The sequence below is a fragment of the Mytilus californianus genome, unplaced genomic scaffold (assembly GCF_021869535.1).
Source record: "Mytilus californianus isolate M0D057914Y unplaced genomic scaffold, xbMytCali1.0.p SCAF_8, whole genome shotgun sequence".
Taxonomy (NCBI): Eukaryota; Metazoa; Mollusca; class Bivalvia; order Mytilida; family Mytilidae; genus Mytilus; species Mytilus californianus.
This window is the reverse complement of record NW_026262734.1, coordinates 23,866,039-23,884,161: the sequence shown is the minus strand read 5'-3', so window position 1 is coordinate 23,884,161 and position 18,123 is coordinate 23,866,039. Positions and strand designations below refer to the sequence as shown.

Sequence of the window (18,123 nt, the reverse complement as noted above, 5' to 3'; positions counted from 1 at the left end):
CTGCCAAGGTTTAGTTTTTAAATAGTGGCATACTTCATGTTATGGCTAAAACTAAAGAAGAAAAACATATCATAAAATCTTTATCAAAATCATAAACAATTACAATAACTAACAATTGTATAATTATAAACATGAAGTCTTAAAAAAAATAAAACTTGTCAATTCTATATCCTGATTATCACTTAAATTATACCACAAACTATTGCAAAATACAGTAAAGCCTTGTTATAAAGCTCCTTATTTTATCATCACATTGCTTTTAGACATTTTAAAAAGTCTAATGAAATAAAATTTGCTACTGACATGAAAATTTATGCCTGCTCTATCTCCCTAATATAATATCAAAACATTTCATATATTTCACATATTCATGTACAAATCTCTGAACTGTAAAGGGACTATCAAATCAATAAAACAAAAACATGTATTGCACCTATGCAAATTATGATAAATATTTCATTCCAGTGCCAGAATTCTTGAAGAATGTGGCCTAATCCATAAATCCTAATAAGAATAAAAAGGACTGCTACCAAAGGTCACAAAATTATGCCCAACGCCCCAACATTAACCAATGGCAAAGTCATGATTTGCTAAAAATAAGTCCTATAAGAAAAAGGTTCAAAACACAAAATGAGAGGTGCACAATGGCATTATATGGGTCTGATTCTGAGAAAAGCTTCAACAAATTCTAACAAGGGTTTAAAAAACCTCCCAAGAATATTGGAATGGAAAAATGAAAGTAAATCATGTGAGTATTAAAGGTTCAGTGAAAGATTCATAAAATTCTGTGATGCAATTCTGGAGCTTTTGCAGATACTACTACTTCTAGGGAGTGTTTAACGACCTTGACTACCATACAGTTACAAAATTTTGACGAACCAACGAACTGACAGATATGTATACAGTCTTTCCATCACTATATACCACCCCTTCAAAATGCAGGATTACAATGAAATGCTTAATGCTATTGAGATCTGATAAAACTTATGGATCTTCTACCTTTCACAAAACTTCTTGACAGTAATGGTTTAACAAAGTTTAAGTGTACATGTACTATAACAAGGTTTCACTATAAAATAACACATAATATAACTTTATTGGCATTAACGTGCTAACTCTGTTGACTGAGGAGGTTGATCTACCCTGTACACATAATCTGCTAGCATAAAATATCCACGGTATTCCACTTCATTTGGTGTTGTGTCGTTATGGTAATGGCCACCCTGACCATGTTCACTATAACAATGGAAATGTTCAACTCGTAAATCCATACCCTGAAACGAGAAATTACAAGTAAGTTGAAAGAGTCACATTTAGTTTACAATGCAAAATGAAAGCAATCTTTTCCTCTCAATGCTCACAAGCCTTTGATTGATTTCTTTTGCGCGCATGCTTTCTTATTTTATGATAAACTGTAGTTTGTTAAATTTATGTCATTTGTGAGATTGAAATGTCTTTTTGAAAAAGAATATTTAACTGGAACATTAACATTTAGGTGTAAATCATACTACATTGTATTAAGTGTTAAGAAAGTTAAAGGCTACAATTTTGAAGGTTAAAGTCTTTTGACAAAAGAAGTTACCACTTTTATGGTTTTGGTAAACATTCTAAATGCATCATTAAAACACAGTAAGCTTATCGAACACAACTGTTATTTTAGTGATATCTCTTTTACAAGTTCATGTGACTTAATTTCTAGCAAATGGCTCTTATTTTTTTTTTTTTAATCCCTTAATGGATCACATGATAATGATTTTCTTAAAACATTGCTGTGACTATGATGACAAATACTTACTGGATCATGTGACACAAGTTCTCCAAGACAAACTAATGGACTGTCCATTTCATAAAATTTCAGCCATTTACCTACTTGCTCTTGAGTAGTCAGTGGTGTTTTAGAAAAATCAGGCTGAAAAAACAATAATGATTCAATTTTATATAATTGTACCTGAACCATATAGATATGATTTACAAATCCTAAGATGAAAAATAGCTGTTTAAGGTGTCAGGAGCAAATTCAAAATGATAGTCAAGTAGGCCTAAATGCTTAAAGAATAAATGGAGTGAAGAAATTTAGCAAATTTTTCATTTGTAAAGGGGCATAACTCTAGAAATTTTACCAAAACAGGCAAAGCTTAAATACAAAATATGGAAAACTCAGACAGAGATTGAAAAAAGTGCACAATTGTATATATATACCATAATGTGGAGGTTAGCTTTCCCCTTCTCCACCAGAAAGACACCCCCTAGTGCCACAGGTTTGGTGCCATAATGACTGCCTAGGACTTTCCTGATACATGACATAAAATTTTCTTCTCCAGTTCTCTTACTAGCTTTTACTTCTATCACCTAAAAATAACACAATATAAAATAAAGTGTTATGGACAATTGGTTAACATCTATACCTTTATTACAACCTATCACCACAATTGTTTTTGTTCAAGAGTTGCCCTTGTCATTTGGGAAAATGGGAAAATGCTATTTATCATCATGTGGTAAAATTTGGCAGATACTTGTTACAATCAGCATGAAATTTTACAAAAATATTTTGTAAGTGATGTTGAACCCATCACATAAACAGTATAAACAAAAACCATTCCATCTGTTCTGTACTTTTAATTCAATATGACAAAAAATTCTAATGTAAAATACATTCAATGTATTCAAAATCTGATAAATATATCTGGGTTCACAAAATTTGTTGATTTAAATTGTAGCCTTATCATACTTTATAGCATTTTGTAGACAGTTGTTTGTCTTTTCATTGTATTTTTTTTTGCTATGTCTCTTTTTGTCTGTCTCTCTTTAACTTATGAGTTTTGGTTGTCTTTTCCTCTCATTTTTTAGCCTCTTTCACAATACTGGTTTCTTACAATTGTTAACTGCTGGTATCTTTCATTTTCAGTTCGAAATCATGTGCATCTGACAACTCTTAAATTTAGTTAATGATAAAAATTCATATTGCATCAAAGAACAATTAATATAAACTGTTTATATTGTGAATTATCCATGAAATAATTATGAATTGTGGTCAACTAGATGTAACCACATTACCTTCAATGGGCAACGCCCCATACCATCTAGAAATATATGTATGTGTATTTTATGACTTATAAAACAATTACAAACCTTTCCTGGGTTACCATCACAACATAAAAAATTTCCCATCAAAGAAAATTCATTTTTAGTCAGTTTCTCCTGGATACATCCTCCATCCTGTCAAAAAAATCATTAAAATGAAGAAGAGACTTAAGGTCAACATCAATGAGACAACAACACAAACATCAAAACATCAATTCTTTTTTTAGTTTTCAAATCCCTTTCTGTTCCCGTGTTTCAATAAAATTTAGATTACCCTGAAATGTGTGTGTAAATGATTTCGATTTTATAAACATTGTTTCGTAGAGTTATCTCCCATATGTTGTGAATTTTATTTCTTGAATTCATCCAAACTGTGCTGATAAAGAAATGTCATGTATGAATAAAAATGTGTGGCTTGATGTAAATCAAAATCTTTTTTTTCTAAATTGTACCACAAACCACATTCTGCTGATGTATAAGTGGATTTAAAACAAATATTGAAATACTGCTTTATTGTTTATGTCAGAGCCAGTTGTGACTTTCTAAATGCTAAGGAATGTAAATTTATTCATTGAACTGACAACTACTATAAACTTGTATCTATTTGTTATTTAGGTATGATGCTTAATTATATAAGACAAGTGTAAAATGTGTTTTATACATACTTTTGTGCTGACTTTTGCAATGTGTGAATTCATAACAGCAACATTTCCAGACTTGTCCAACTTCACATCATTAATCAGCTAAAAAATACAATTTTAATTTTCATAACAGATATAAATTAGATTAATTGATTGATTTTTGGTGTTTAGCACCACTTTTAACACACTTTGCTATTTCATGGCAGCCAGTTTTTTATTGCGGGGAAATTGGGAAGGTATAAATTAGAATCTTTGTTTAGATTCATCTTCACCATTGCTGTTTCATTTTTGTTTGGCATTTTTTTTCAAAATGATGCTGTAACATGACAGCATGATCATGATATATTTTCATTATTATTTGTATTAATACAGAAATTTTTCATTAATATCAGCAACACCTTACAATTTATATGGCAATCAATTTCAACAGAAAAAAAGAAAATAAACATTCTGAAACTTCCATTATAAATTTACAATATTAAAACTTTTAATACACATAATTTTTTATGTGTTGTCGATTAAAATGTGTCGACCATCTGAGCATGCTTTCTACACAATGCAATTTTTAACACACAAATTTGTCTATTTGTTTGAGTTCTCTCTGGATTATAGCATCAATATTTCAATTTATGTCAACCCTTTCTACTTGACATATTGTGACAACAGGGCTGCATATATTATGGCTGCAGCTAGAAAAAAAATGGTTTGGACATGCACAAGCAATTTAACCTCACATAAAAATTTCATGTAAACTGCATGTACTGTAAACTAAGTACAGGGTTAATATTAAAATTCTTGCTCACCTCACAACAACACCCAATATGTTTATGTGGCCCTGCTCCTGCTCCAATCATAAATGCTCCTGGTAATTCTACCAACTCAGCAATCTGGGTAAATGTATAGACCTGAAAACATAACTAGAGGCTCTCAAGAGCCTGTGTCGCTCACCTGACTCTACTTTGGTTTTAGAAATCATGTAAAGATAGATAAAAATCATAACAGATACCCAAATAATGATTGAGGCCAAATTTTGATTAATATTGGTCCCGTTATTTAATTAAATATCCTGGTGGCCATCTTGAACAGTAAATCAGCAACAAAGTAGCAACACTTGGTCAGCACTTTATAAGGAACATTTATCCCATGTTTGGTTTCATTCCATTCAGTGGTACTCTAAAAGAAGACATTTGTATGTATTTCCCATAGGGTCCTATGTTAAACTAAGCCCCCCCCCCCCCCCCCCTAACAGCCATCTTGGATGATGGATCGACTGCAAAGTAACAACACTTGGTCAGCAACTCATAAGAAACATTCATGCCATGTTTGGTTCAATTCCATTCATTGGTTCTCTAAAAGAAGACAATTGTATGTATTTCCCATAGGGTCCTATGTTAAACTAAGAACCCCGCTGTCGGCCATCTTGGATGATGGATCGGCTGCAAAATTACAACACTTAGTCAACATCTCATAAGGAACATTCATGCCATGTTTGGTTCCATTCCATTTATTTGTTCTCTAAAAGAAGACATTTTTATGTATTTCCCAAAGGGTCCTATGTAAAACTAAGTCCCCCGCTGGCGGCCATCTTGGATGATGGATCGGCTACAAAGTAACAACACTTGGTCAGCATCTCATAAGGTAGATTCATGCCATGTTTGGTTTCATTCCATTCAGTGGTTCTCTAAAAGAAGACATTTGTATGTATTTCCCATAGGTCCAATGTTAAACTAAGTCCCCCGCTGGCGGCCATCTTGGATGATGGACCGACTGCAAAGTAACAACACTTGGTCAGCAACTCATAAGGAACATTCATGCCATGTTTGGTTCCATTCCATTCAGTGGTTCTCTAAAAGAAGACAATTGTATGTATTTCCCATAGGGTCCTATGTTAAACTAAGTCCCCCGCTGGCGGCCATCTTGGATCATGGATCGGCTGCAAAATTACAACACTTAGTCAACATCTCATAAGGAACATTCATGCCATGTTTGGTTCCATTCCATTTATTCGTTCTCTAAAAGAAGACATTTTTATGTATTTCCCAAAGGGTCCTATGTAAAACTAAGTCCCCCGCTGGCGGCCATCTTGGATGATGGATCGGCTACAAAGTAACAACACTTGGTCAGCATCTCATAAGGTAGATTCATGCCATGTTTGGTTTCATTCCATTCAGTGGTTCTCTAAAAGAAGACATTTGTATGTATTTCCCATAGGTCCAATGTTAAACTAAGTCCCCCGCTGGCGGCCATCTTGGATGATGGACCGACTGCAAAGTAACAACACTTGGTCAGCAACTCATAAGGAACATTCATGCCATGTTTGGTTCCATTCCATTCAGTGGTTCTCTAAAAGAAGACATTTTTATGTATTTCCCATAGGGTCCTATGTTAAACTAAGTCCCCCGCTGGCGGCCATCTTGGATGATGGATCGGCTTCAAAGTAACAACACTTGGTCAGCACCTCATAAGGAACATTCATGCAATGTTTGGTTTCATTCCATTCAGTGGTTCTCTAAAAGAAGACAATTGTATGTATTTCCCATAGGGTCCTATGTTAAACTAAGAACCCCCGATGGCGGCCATCTTGGATGATGGATCGGCTACAAAGTAACAACACATGGTCAGCACCTCATAAGGAACATTCATGCCATGTTTGGTTTTATTCCATTCAGTGGTTCTCTAAAAGAAGTCATTTGTATGCATTTCCCATAGGGTCCTATGTTAAACTAAGTCCCCTGCTGGCGGCCATCTTGGATGATGGATCGGCTACAAAGTAACAACACTTGGTGAGCACCTCATAAGGAACATTCATGCCATGTTTGGTTTCATTCCATTCAGTGGTTCTCTAAAAGAAGTCATTTGTATGCATTTCCCATAGGGTCCTATGTTAAACTAAGTCCCCCGCTGGCGGCCATCTTGGATGATGGATTGGCTACAAAGTAACAACACTTGGTCAGCACCTCATAAGGAACATTCATGCCATGTTTGGTTTCATTCCATTCAGTGGTTCTCTAGAAGAAGTTCAAAATGTAAAAAGTTAACGCCGACGACGGACGACGCCGGACGACGGACGACGGACGCCAAGTGATGAGAAAGCTCACTTGGCCCTTCGGGCCAGGTGAGCTAAAAATGCTCCAGGTTATTCTACCAGCTCAGCATTCTGAGTATATGTATAGACCTGAAAACATAAAATGTTCCAGGTAATTCTACCAGCTCAGCAATCTGAGTAAATGTATAGACCTGAAAACATAAAATGCTCCTGGTATTCTACCCACTCAGCATTCTGAGTAAATGTATGGACCTGAAAACAAAAAAATGCTCCAGGTAATTCTACCAACTCAGCAATCTGAGTAAATGTATCGACCTGAAAGCATAAAATGTTCCAGGTAATTCGTCTAACTCAGCATTATGAGTAAATGTAGACCTGAAAACTTAAAATGCTCCAGGTAATTCTACCAACTCAGCAATCTGGGTAAATGTATAGACCTGAAAACATAAAATGCTCCAGGTAATTCTACCAACTCAGCAATCTGAGTAAATGTATAGACCTGAAAACATAAAATGCTCCAGGTAATTCTACCAACTCAGCAATCTGGGTAAATGTATAGACCTGAAAACATAAAATGCTCCAGGTAATTCTACCAACTCAGCAATCTGAGTAAATGTATAGACCTGAAAACATAAAATGCTCCAGGTAATTCTACCAACTCAGCAATCTGGGTAAATGTATAGACCTGAAAACATAAAATGCTCCAGGTAATTCTACCAACTCAGCAATCTGAGTAAATGTATAGACCTGAAAACTTAAAATGCTCCAGGTAATTCTACCAACTCAGCAATCTGGGTAAATGTATAGACCTGAAAACATAAAATGCTCCAGGTAATTCTACCAATTCAGCAATCTGAGTAAATGTATAGACCTGAAAACATAAAATGCTCCAGGTATTCTACCAACTCAGCATTCTGAGTAAATGTATGGACCTGAAAACATAAAATGCTCCAGGTAATTCTACCAACTCAGCAATCTGGGTAAATGTATAGACCTGAAAACATAAAATGCTCCAGGTAATTCTACCAATTCAGCAATCTGAGTAAATGTATAGACCTGAAAACATAAAATGCTCCAGGTATTCTACCAACTCAGCATTCTGAGTAAATGTATGGACCTGAAAACAAACAAAAAATGCTCCAGGTAATTCTACCAACTCAGCAATCTGAGTAAATGTAAAGACCTGAAAGCATAAACTGTTCCAGGTAATTCTACCAACTCAGCATTATGAGTAAATGTAGACCTGAAAACATAAAATGCTCCAGGTAATTCTACCAACTCAGCATTCTGAGTAAATGTATAGACCTGAAAACTTAAAATGCTCCAGGAAATTCTACCAACTCAGCAATCTGGGTAAATGTATAGACCTGAAAACATAAAATGCTCCAGGTAATTCTACCAACTCAGCATTCTGAGTAAATGTATAGACCTGAAAACATAAAATTCCCCAGGTAATTTTACCAACTCAGCATTCTGCGTAAATGCATAAACTTGGACACAAAGACTAAAAAAGATATGTCACAGTCTATCATCTGATGGCAGTGACTGCAAGATTGTCAATTATTTTATTTACAATGTAATTAATTGATGACTTCAGTATATGCTAACCTATAAAACATATATATTTTTGTCATCAGTCAATTTCATGAAGATTCTTTTATTTGGTTATATATGTGAAATTGTCTTGATGTTGATATATATGTAATGAATAAACTTATGAACCTTAAACTCTTCATGTAGGGCCTGTTCAGTAGGTTATGTCCAGGTACCAGTACATTATTTCTCATGAGCTGATTTGAATGAACTTTTTGAAAACAATTTAAGTATTACAATATTTGTACCTTGTTAAGCTGTGGCAATGGTGTCAGGTAGGGAGGTCCACCAATGTCAGCAAGTCTTGGGTTTCCATTCAAACCTGTTCAAAAATGTTTTAATAAATTATTATGAAAATCAAAATTTTACAACTTTCGTCTTGAATTTTATCTATTATACAGTTTCAACTATTGCAGAATCAGTAGCATACATCCAGTTAGCTTGAAATTTGGGCAGACCTGTAAACATTTCAAATCACATAATTGAAAGTACACCATGTCACTTTGTTTCTTTCTAATGAATTATCTAATCACTACTTAAAGTTAACAATGGAACATTTTGCAAAGACAATTTTCAAGTGGTCAATCCCAATAACAATCTTTATTGCTTGCTTTTATTTTCATGTAATTTTAAGTTTGTTATGGATGAGCCTATATTTAACATTAAGATTTACCTGGTGCTGATAGACCATATGGTTTCTGGGTCAGATCAGGACAATCTACAACATTCACACTGACTGTTGAAAAATTCTTCTCTAAACCACCATTTAATACTACAAAAAATAGAAAAACAATATTTACTTTCAAAAACAGCATAAACCAGTTTTTTGTGAACATAAAATTAAGGAGATGTGAATGCATGTCAATAATACAACTATTCACCAAGTACAAAAGGTGAGAAAAAAGCAAAATATAATATAAATCATTGTTACTTGTCTAATACACTATTGAATGAAGTCTATTAAAATAAAATCTTTGTACTTTGACCTTTTCGGTACAAAACAAAGCCTATTAAAATAAGATATTTTGTTACTTTTAATATCAACTATGCTACCAAAAGATATTCAGCAAAATATGAAATGTTCTATGATATGTTCTTAAAAGTATGTGACATCCAGGTGTTAATTAAAAAGTAAATTTTCATTATGGGGGAATCTGTTCCTATATGAAGGTATAAAGCAGACGTGCCATGCCGCTGGAATGGGTAACTTTTATTTTAAATATATCAACGTCAATGGTGTGAAATTTCATCAATGAAACATATCAATGGGTCAAAATGTTTCATTTTTCCATTAAATGTCTGTAAATACAGTGCACCACACCTTATATCTAGTGAGTATGAATGATGTGATCTTTATCTGCTGAAACTTGTATTGACATAAGAAGTCAAGAAAAAACTTTTTCATCTAAATAAAGATGTAACAGGACTTAATATTTACAACTGAGAAATATATGAATGGGTAATGATTTTGCCATGAAATACATTTTTGGGTGGGTTATTCACAAAACTTCTATATAATTGGGGGTGTTTTTCAAACCAAGCTGAATGCCTGTATTCAAAATCATATGTTGAGGAACCCCCCTCCTTACATGCCTATGGTGATTATTAGCCTGGACACAATATTTTTGGTAACACTTAAGATGATATGTAGTGTGCTATATAGAACAAGCTTCTCTCTTTATTTATATATTTGCCAATTTCAGTCATGTTGCTTGGATATGCAACATGGGTATGGGTACATAAATGAAATGAATAAAAAAATTAAAAAAAACATTTGGGGAAAATTAATTTATTTTCAGACTCACTGATTTTATAAAAAATGAATTTTCTAAGACTTTTTTTTGGGGAGGGGGGGGGGGGGACCGTAAAGAGCTTTTTATATCCCAAGTAGTCTAGTTTCAGTTGTTTAATAATAAAAAAAAATAGCCTTGCGATTTATGAACAATAGCCAACACAGGATCTTATGACAACGACCCCTTATATTTTATTTTAAACTTTTTTGTAAAAACCAAAAAAGGGGGTCCATGACAAAAGCCTGTTACCTAAGAAATGGTGAACTTATATATGTTTGTATCGAGAGAATTTTCTAAATTTCAGATCGGTTTATTCTAAAATTTTAAAAGTAGATAAATACATGTTTTCAACTTGTTCAAGTTGTTGTCGCATACATAATCCGCGTACTATATTTTGACCTTAGATAAAACGGACAATTTTATCATATTTCACCTTTTGCAACTTCTTCCATTGATGGAACATGCATATCTGCCTTTTGTACGGGTATACTTTGTGATGACATCTTTTATCTGCTCGTGTATTTTGCAAGAAACTATGTGCTTTGTGGGCTGTTTGTTGCCTGTTTCTGTTATCTAGTAGTGATGATTAGAGTTATCGTCCCTGATACTAGGCATTACGAAAAGATGGAAGTCATTCATTCCATGCCATCACGGAAATACGGAATCACTTACAGAAAAGGTAAACCGGGAATCCATTATATCTTTCTCCTTTTTCTGTCTCCACTCTACAAACGATTGAATTAGATTACAAAAATTATTGCAGGAAGGTCAACTGGTCTTCAATTGTTAGAAGTGATTGATAAGTGGACAGATCGAGGCACTAGATCATGGTTTTGACATAGACTGCGTATATACTGACTTTATGAAGGCCTTTGATAAGGTACCTCATAGAAGATTGATAGCCAAAATTAAAAATCTAGGTATTAATGAAGATATAGTAGGGTGGATCACAAACTTCTTAGAAGACAGGAAACAAAAAAGTCATAGTGAATGGTGAAGAATCAGATTGGGCGAATGTTACATCAGGGATATCCTAAGGATCAGTATTAGGACCACTACTATTTGTACTATATATAAATGATCTTCCAGACCTAGTGGATTCTGATGCCTACCTATTTGCAGATGACACCAAATTCTTCAGAATAATAAAAACCCAAAATGACAGAGAAATTCTACAAGATGATCTACATAAGATGGAAGCCTGGTGTGACAAATGGTTACTCAAATGTCACCCTGAAAAATGTAAATACATGATAATATGCAAGAAATCAAACAGCACTGATCAATCACCAAATTATAGTCTACTAATTAAATCATCCAATAGCAAAGTTTAAAGAGGAAAAAGATATAGGAGTCCTTATCGACTCAGAACTCACCTTTGAGAATCACATAAGTGAAAAAGTGAACAAGGCCAACTCCATATTTGCAGTTCTCAGAAGAACATTTAAATACTTGGGAATTGAGACATTCATACCACTATACAAAACCATGGTTAGAACTCATTTGGACTATGCAAGTTCAGTTTGGTCTCCATACAAGAAAAAAGATATTGATAAAATAGAAGGAGTCCAAAGAAGGGTAACAAAACAACTACCAGGTCTCAAAGACATGAGCTATCCAGAGAGACTTAAAAAACTAGGTTTACCATCACTATCTTATAGGAGAATAAGAGGGGATATGATTGAAACCTTCAAAACAATCAATGGCTACTATGACAAAGAAGTAAGCTCATTTTTAAAAATGGCAGATGATTCTCAACAAAGATTTAGTAGCAGGACAAACAGTAACAAAGTCATTCACCAAAGATTCCAATCTAATATCCGTAAACACTCATTCTCTGTTAGAATTGCTAAAACCTGAAACAAACTACCAGATAAAATAACAAAGGCCCCATCCATTAATGCCTTTAAAAACCGACTAGATAAATATTGGTCCGACGAAGAGCTATATTATAATAACTACAGAACAGAAATATCCGGAAGTCACGGACAAAACAGTACTAGAAAAAAACTTAAATTATGAGTGGTGAAGAGGAACCTTAAGGGATCCTGTACTGGAAATCAACTATAAGTAACTATAGTTTGTTTCCTGATCTTACTTCAGTAACCGCAATAAAACGCGGTAGCAAAAGAATGGAAAGCATCATGTAGTATACAAACAGTACATATAAAACTCAAATATAATTCGAATCGCTAATATTTAGAGTGTTCCTAATAGTCCTTTAGCATGATATATAATTTCTCAAAATATACCAATTTTTATCTTTTAGGAGAAATGCGGATCATAACTTGTATTGAAGACGCCGGAGACAATTACTGTGTAGAAGTCTACTTCAACTTTAACTTAAATTAGGTTACTTAATTAGTAACATCCGCAAGCAGAGCCTCAAAATTTTTAAAAGAATAAACCGGTATTTACCCTGTACAATTATGTGGAAGTTTAGCATATTCCCTTGGCTGCAACCTTAAATGCATCCAATTTTGGGACGCCTATCACAGGTGGTGGTAGTTGGTTCCATAAGATGTTTGTTCGTGGAAAGAACAAGTATTTAAACACATTTATATTTGTCCGATTCGTCTGAAATTTCCATGCATGGCTGTGTTAAGTTGGCTTGTCGTCTTATTGTGCACCTAATGGGCCCATTGATTTGGAATATTGTATATTATATTATTTTGCTATTATATTGAGAATTTGAGACACACCAAGTAACACCGTTAATTCCTCATTACTATTCGATGATACAGCAAATCATATGAGGGTACCAAAATTGCACCGTGGCTATATTGACAGTTTCCATTCTGTGTAGATTTTGTAGATGTATAAAATTGAGAATGGAAATGGGGAATGTGTCAAAGAGACAACAACCCGACCATAGAGCAGACAACAGCCGAAGGCCACCAATGGGTCTTCAATGCAGCGAGAAACTCCCGCACCCGGAGGCGTCCTTCAGCTGGCCCCTAAACAAATATGTATACTAGTTCAGTGATAATGGACGTCATACTAAACTCCAAATTATACACAAGAAACTAAAATTAAAAATGATACAAGACTAACAAAGGCCAGAAGCTCCTGACTTGGGACAGGCGCAAAAATGCGGCGGGGTTAAACATGTTTTTTGAGATCTCAACCCTCCCCCTATACCTCTAGCCAATATAGAAAAAAACAAACGTACAACAGTACTCACAGTAAAACTCAGTTTAAGAGAAGTCCGAGTCCGATGTCAGAATAGGAAACAAAAGAAAATAAACAAAATGACAATAATACATAAATAACAACAGACTACTAGCAGTTACTGACATGCCAGCTCCAGACCTCAATTAAACTGATTGAAAGATTATGTCTTCATCATATGAATATCAGGCACAATCCCTCCTGTTAGGGGTTTAGTATTATACCATCATAAAATATATGAGAAGAACATAACCCGTGTCATGCCAACAACTGGTTTTAGAATAAATATGTTTAATTCCGATGCAAAGACCCTATAAGTGAATCAATATTAAAGCCAAAATATGCAATCTTTAATGACCTGACAACAGTATCGTAACTATATCCCTTCTTAATAAGTCTGTTTAAAGGTTTTGTTAGCTTTTGAGGTGAATACTGACATTTTTGTGCTTTGTAAAGAATATTACCATAAAAGATTGGATGTGAAATACCCGAACGTATAAGATGTCTGCATGTTGAGTTATATTTACGAATGATGTCCTTATACCGATGATAAAATTTAGTAAATGTTTTGACTAGTTTATGATATCGAAAACCCTGGTGTAATAATTTTTCAGTAATACATAAATTTCTCTCGCTAAAATCTAATACGTTGTTACATACACGAGCGAATCGTACAAGTTGAGATATATTAACACTATAAGATGGCGACAAGGGAACGTCGCCATCTAAAAATGGATAATTAACGATATGAAATGAAAAATCATCTCTTTTATCATACATTTTTGTATTAAGCTTCCCGTTAATGATATAGATATCAAGATCGAGGAAAGGACAGTGGTCATTGTTAGTATTAGCTTTATTTAAAGAAAGTTCAACAGGATAAATTTCTTTAGTATACACACTGAAGTCGTCATTATTGAGAGCCAATATATCATCCAAACATCTAAAAGTATTGTTAAATTTTTGTATCAGATGTTGTTTCGATGGGTCTTTGCTGATTTTAGTCATAAATTGTAACTCATAACAATACAAAAATCCCTATTTGCTATTTAGTACCACAGGTTTAATTTTGAATCCATACTGAATCATAGAAAAATGGATTTGAACCGACCTCAAAACGATCCAAGATTTTCTGATGAGGAGTACCTAAATTGCACCCATGCTTAACTACACATCCGTAAAAATCGAAAAACAAATGCTTTGATTTATTTCTCCAAATTTTTTGAACAATTAGACAATAAATAGTCCATGATTGTTATGTATTTTGTATCAAATGGATGTCTTAGACATATAATATATGTCTAAGACATCCATTTGATACAAAATATTATATTCTATTTTCTCATTTTTAAAAGTAGACTTTTTGTGCACGTCGCATGCAACGTTTCCGTAAATTTTACTTTTTTCACTGGAGTCTTCATCTGTTTATATATACTAAAGTAATGTGACTATTTAAGAATATTTAGCTATGTTGAAAGGCGTGCATTATGATAAATGATAAATATACAAATTGTTTGGTCTCTAAGAAAACATATAGATATCCGTCACTTTTTATGTAAAATGGATGCAAATTGGGTACTGTTAATTATGTTATATATGTATCAGCAACTTGTTATGAAACGTCAATGAAGCAACAATATAAAACAGCTAAACACGGCCTTTGATGATTGACAAACTTTCAGACAACTGGCATGATATTCACTGTTTGATATTGAGACACTGCTAACGGATAGAAAGGCTTATATTTTATTGCTATGAAAAACATGTATTAGGTTCAACTTTTGCATGTTTCGGATCAATCGAAATGCGGTAATGTTTCATTGAATTAGGCTTTTACATCTTGTAATTTTGCATATATATATATTATATATATATATATATATATATATATATATATATATATATACAAGTCTAAATTGAAAACAACCTTCAAACCTATGATTGCGTTGGATAAAAACCGCAATTTTTATACGTGTGCATGCAAAACAAATTTCTTGATAGAGGGGTCTAAATACAGCACAAACAACATTTTCCAAAAGACCAAAAAAGTGAAAAAGTATAATTGAACAAAACGCATTTGACTAACAGGTCGAACAACAGATGTTCTTAAACCCTGCTGACTGCCATTGGCGATTGCCAAATAAACGGATCACAAGATGTTACAAAATGGATCTTTTAAAATTTAAAAATTTAATACCAAACAGAAAACAATAAACTTGCGGAAAAGATGGTATACCGCAAACAAAAGGAAAAAAAAATTAGTACACCATATCCGGATTTCGACAATTAATGTCTCTTCAGTGATGTTAGGGATCGAAACGGTATTTGGAAGGCCATATAATTTACCTCAATGTAGGATAGACTCTGAATTTTGAAGAGTCGAAATATTAGAAATAGGATGAACGGATCATATAAACCCGAAGGAAAATATAATACAAGCCCAAACGAAATATACTTATATATATATATATATATATATATACAAGTCTAAATTGAAAACAACGTTCAAACCTATGATTGCGTTGGATAAAAACCGCAATTTTTATACGTGTGCATGTAAAACAAATTTCTTGTTAGAGGGGTCTAAATACAGCACACACAACATTTTCCAAAAGACCAAAAAAGTGAAAAAGTATATTTTAACAAAACGCATTTGACTAACAGGTCGAACAACAAATGTTCTTAAACCCTGCTGACTGCCATTGGCGATTGCCAAATAAACGGATCACAAGGTGTAATAAATAGATCTTAACTATAAATTTTATACCAAACAGAAAACAGTAAACTTGCGGCGAAGATGGTATACCGCAAACAAAGGTGCAAAGATTTTTTGTACACCATATCCGGATTTCGACAATTAATGTCTCTTCAGTGATGTTAGGAATCGAAACGGTTATTGGAAGGCCACATAATTTACCTCAATTTAGGATAGACTCTTGAATTTTGAGGAGTCAAAATAGGATGAACGGATCATATTAACCCGAAGGCAAATATAATACAAGCCCAAACGAAAAAATATAAACAAGTCTAAATTGAAAACAACGTTCAAACCTATGATTGCGTTGGATAAAAACCGCAATTTTTATACGTGTGCATGCAAAACAAATTTCTTGTTAGAGGGGTCTAAATACAGCACAAACAACATTTTCCAAAAGACCAAAAAAGTGAAAAAGTATATTTTAACAAAACGCATTTGACTAACAGGTCGAACAACAAATGTTCTTAAACCCTGTTGACTGCCATTGGCGATTGCCAAATAAACGGATCACAAGGTGTAATAAATGGATCTTAACTATAAATTTTATACCAAACAGAAAACAGTTAACTTGCGGCGAAGATGGTATACCGCAAACAAAGGTGCAAAGATTTTTTGTACATATATATATATATAAGTACTTATATATATATATATATATATATATATATATATATATATATATATATATATATATATATATATATAAGTACGTCTGAACCAGTGACAACTCTACAACAGATTAATCCAATTGGATCACCATCACGCTGGTGATCCAATGGATTAATCTGTTGTAGAGTTGTCACTGGTTCAGACGTACTTATAAATATAATTATTTCTGTGATTGTATCTTGCATTAATTTGTAGGATCCTTTACAATAGATATTTCAGCTGATCTGTAACAATTCCATCTTCATGCTATATATATCATGTACTGTATTACGACGCTAGATTAAAACTGACGAGGAAAGGTAACACACGGCCACCGAAAGCTTTATTTTTGTGAAGCCTAGGTGGTCGTGTGGTCTAGCGTGTCGGATACAGTGCAGGCGATTTGGTGTCACGATATCTCAGTAGCATGAGTTCGAATCCCGGCGAGGGAAGAACAAAAAATTTGCAAAAGCAAATTTACAGATCTAACATTGTTGGGCTGATGTTTAGACGAGTTATATATATATATATATACAAGTGAGTTCTAAAATCATGATTTAGGTCGAGTTAGCAGGGGTGAACTAAGTCCCTAAAAGACATGTAAAGAGTTAGAATCAACCACAACCACCGAATAGGATGAGTATGATTATGTTACATCATCGTGTATAACAGAGGTTCAGAAAATCATGTTTTGTAAAAACTCAGCCCCCACCGAAACCTACAATCTTTATCATTGGAATTACAAAAGATACAGCTGATTCACATACTGAAAAGATCCATTCAACCCTTGATTCAACATAAAAACGATATTCACAGCGACAAATTACACCAAGCTACATGATGAAGTACCATACTCGGAAATACTCAAGGAATTCCTGAAATCCAGCTTTACTTATATATATATAGTATTTTTATCAGTTTATATCAAGAATCATTCCATAACACTGGATTTGATCTTGACCTCTATTTTTCTAAGTTTTCACACAGAAACGCCACTAACAATGCAGAATAGCACGTTGAATCATCCTTTTATGCTTATTCTAAAATTGAACAATGAAAAAGAAAAATGATCAAAATTTCAGTCGGTGTAATAAAGGGCATTGGTATTTAATTTGGCAACGTAACACAAACTTGCAGTACATATATAATTCATATATAAAGCAGTGTTATGTACTTTTACTTTTACTGAAAATCTTGTCTCTGCAGAGGTATCAGAGCCGTCTATTCAGAGCAGAAGTAGTTTCGCTATTTATATTAATTGATGGGGACACTAAATCCGATACCTCGTGAAGATAGAGTATCACGCTCTCTGCGCGTTAAAAATCACGACAACAACTATTTGAGGGGTCCGTATAGGTGATCTGTTGCAAGTCATAAATTCTGTCCCTATCC

The 18,123-nt window shown here is 33.7% G+C and overlaps 1 protein-coding gene across 1 annotated transcript; it reads right to left on the bottom strand.

The window, feature by feature from the left end:
• Positions 1-67: 67 nt before the first annotated feature.
• Positions 68-10,809, bottom strand: LOC127711111 (ester hydrolase C11orf54 homolog). The gene is made up of 9 exons (XM_052217063.1): positions 10,588-10,809; positions 9,035-9,133; positions 8,610-8,683; positions 4,526-4,627; positions 3,747-3,824; positions 3,130-3,216; positions 2,200-2,349; positions 1,796-1,909; positions 68-1,274 (listed from the first exon to the last, which is right to left on the bottom strand). The coding sequence occupies exons 1-9, from the start codon at positions 10,655-10,657 to the stop codon at positions 1,104-1,106; spliced, it is 945 nt and encodes a 314-aa protein (XP_052073023.1). The 5' UTR covers positions 10,658-10,809; the 3' UTR covers positions 68-1,103.
• Positions 10,810-18,123: the final 7,314 nt, after the last annotated feature.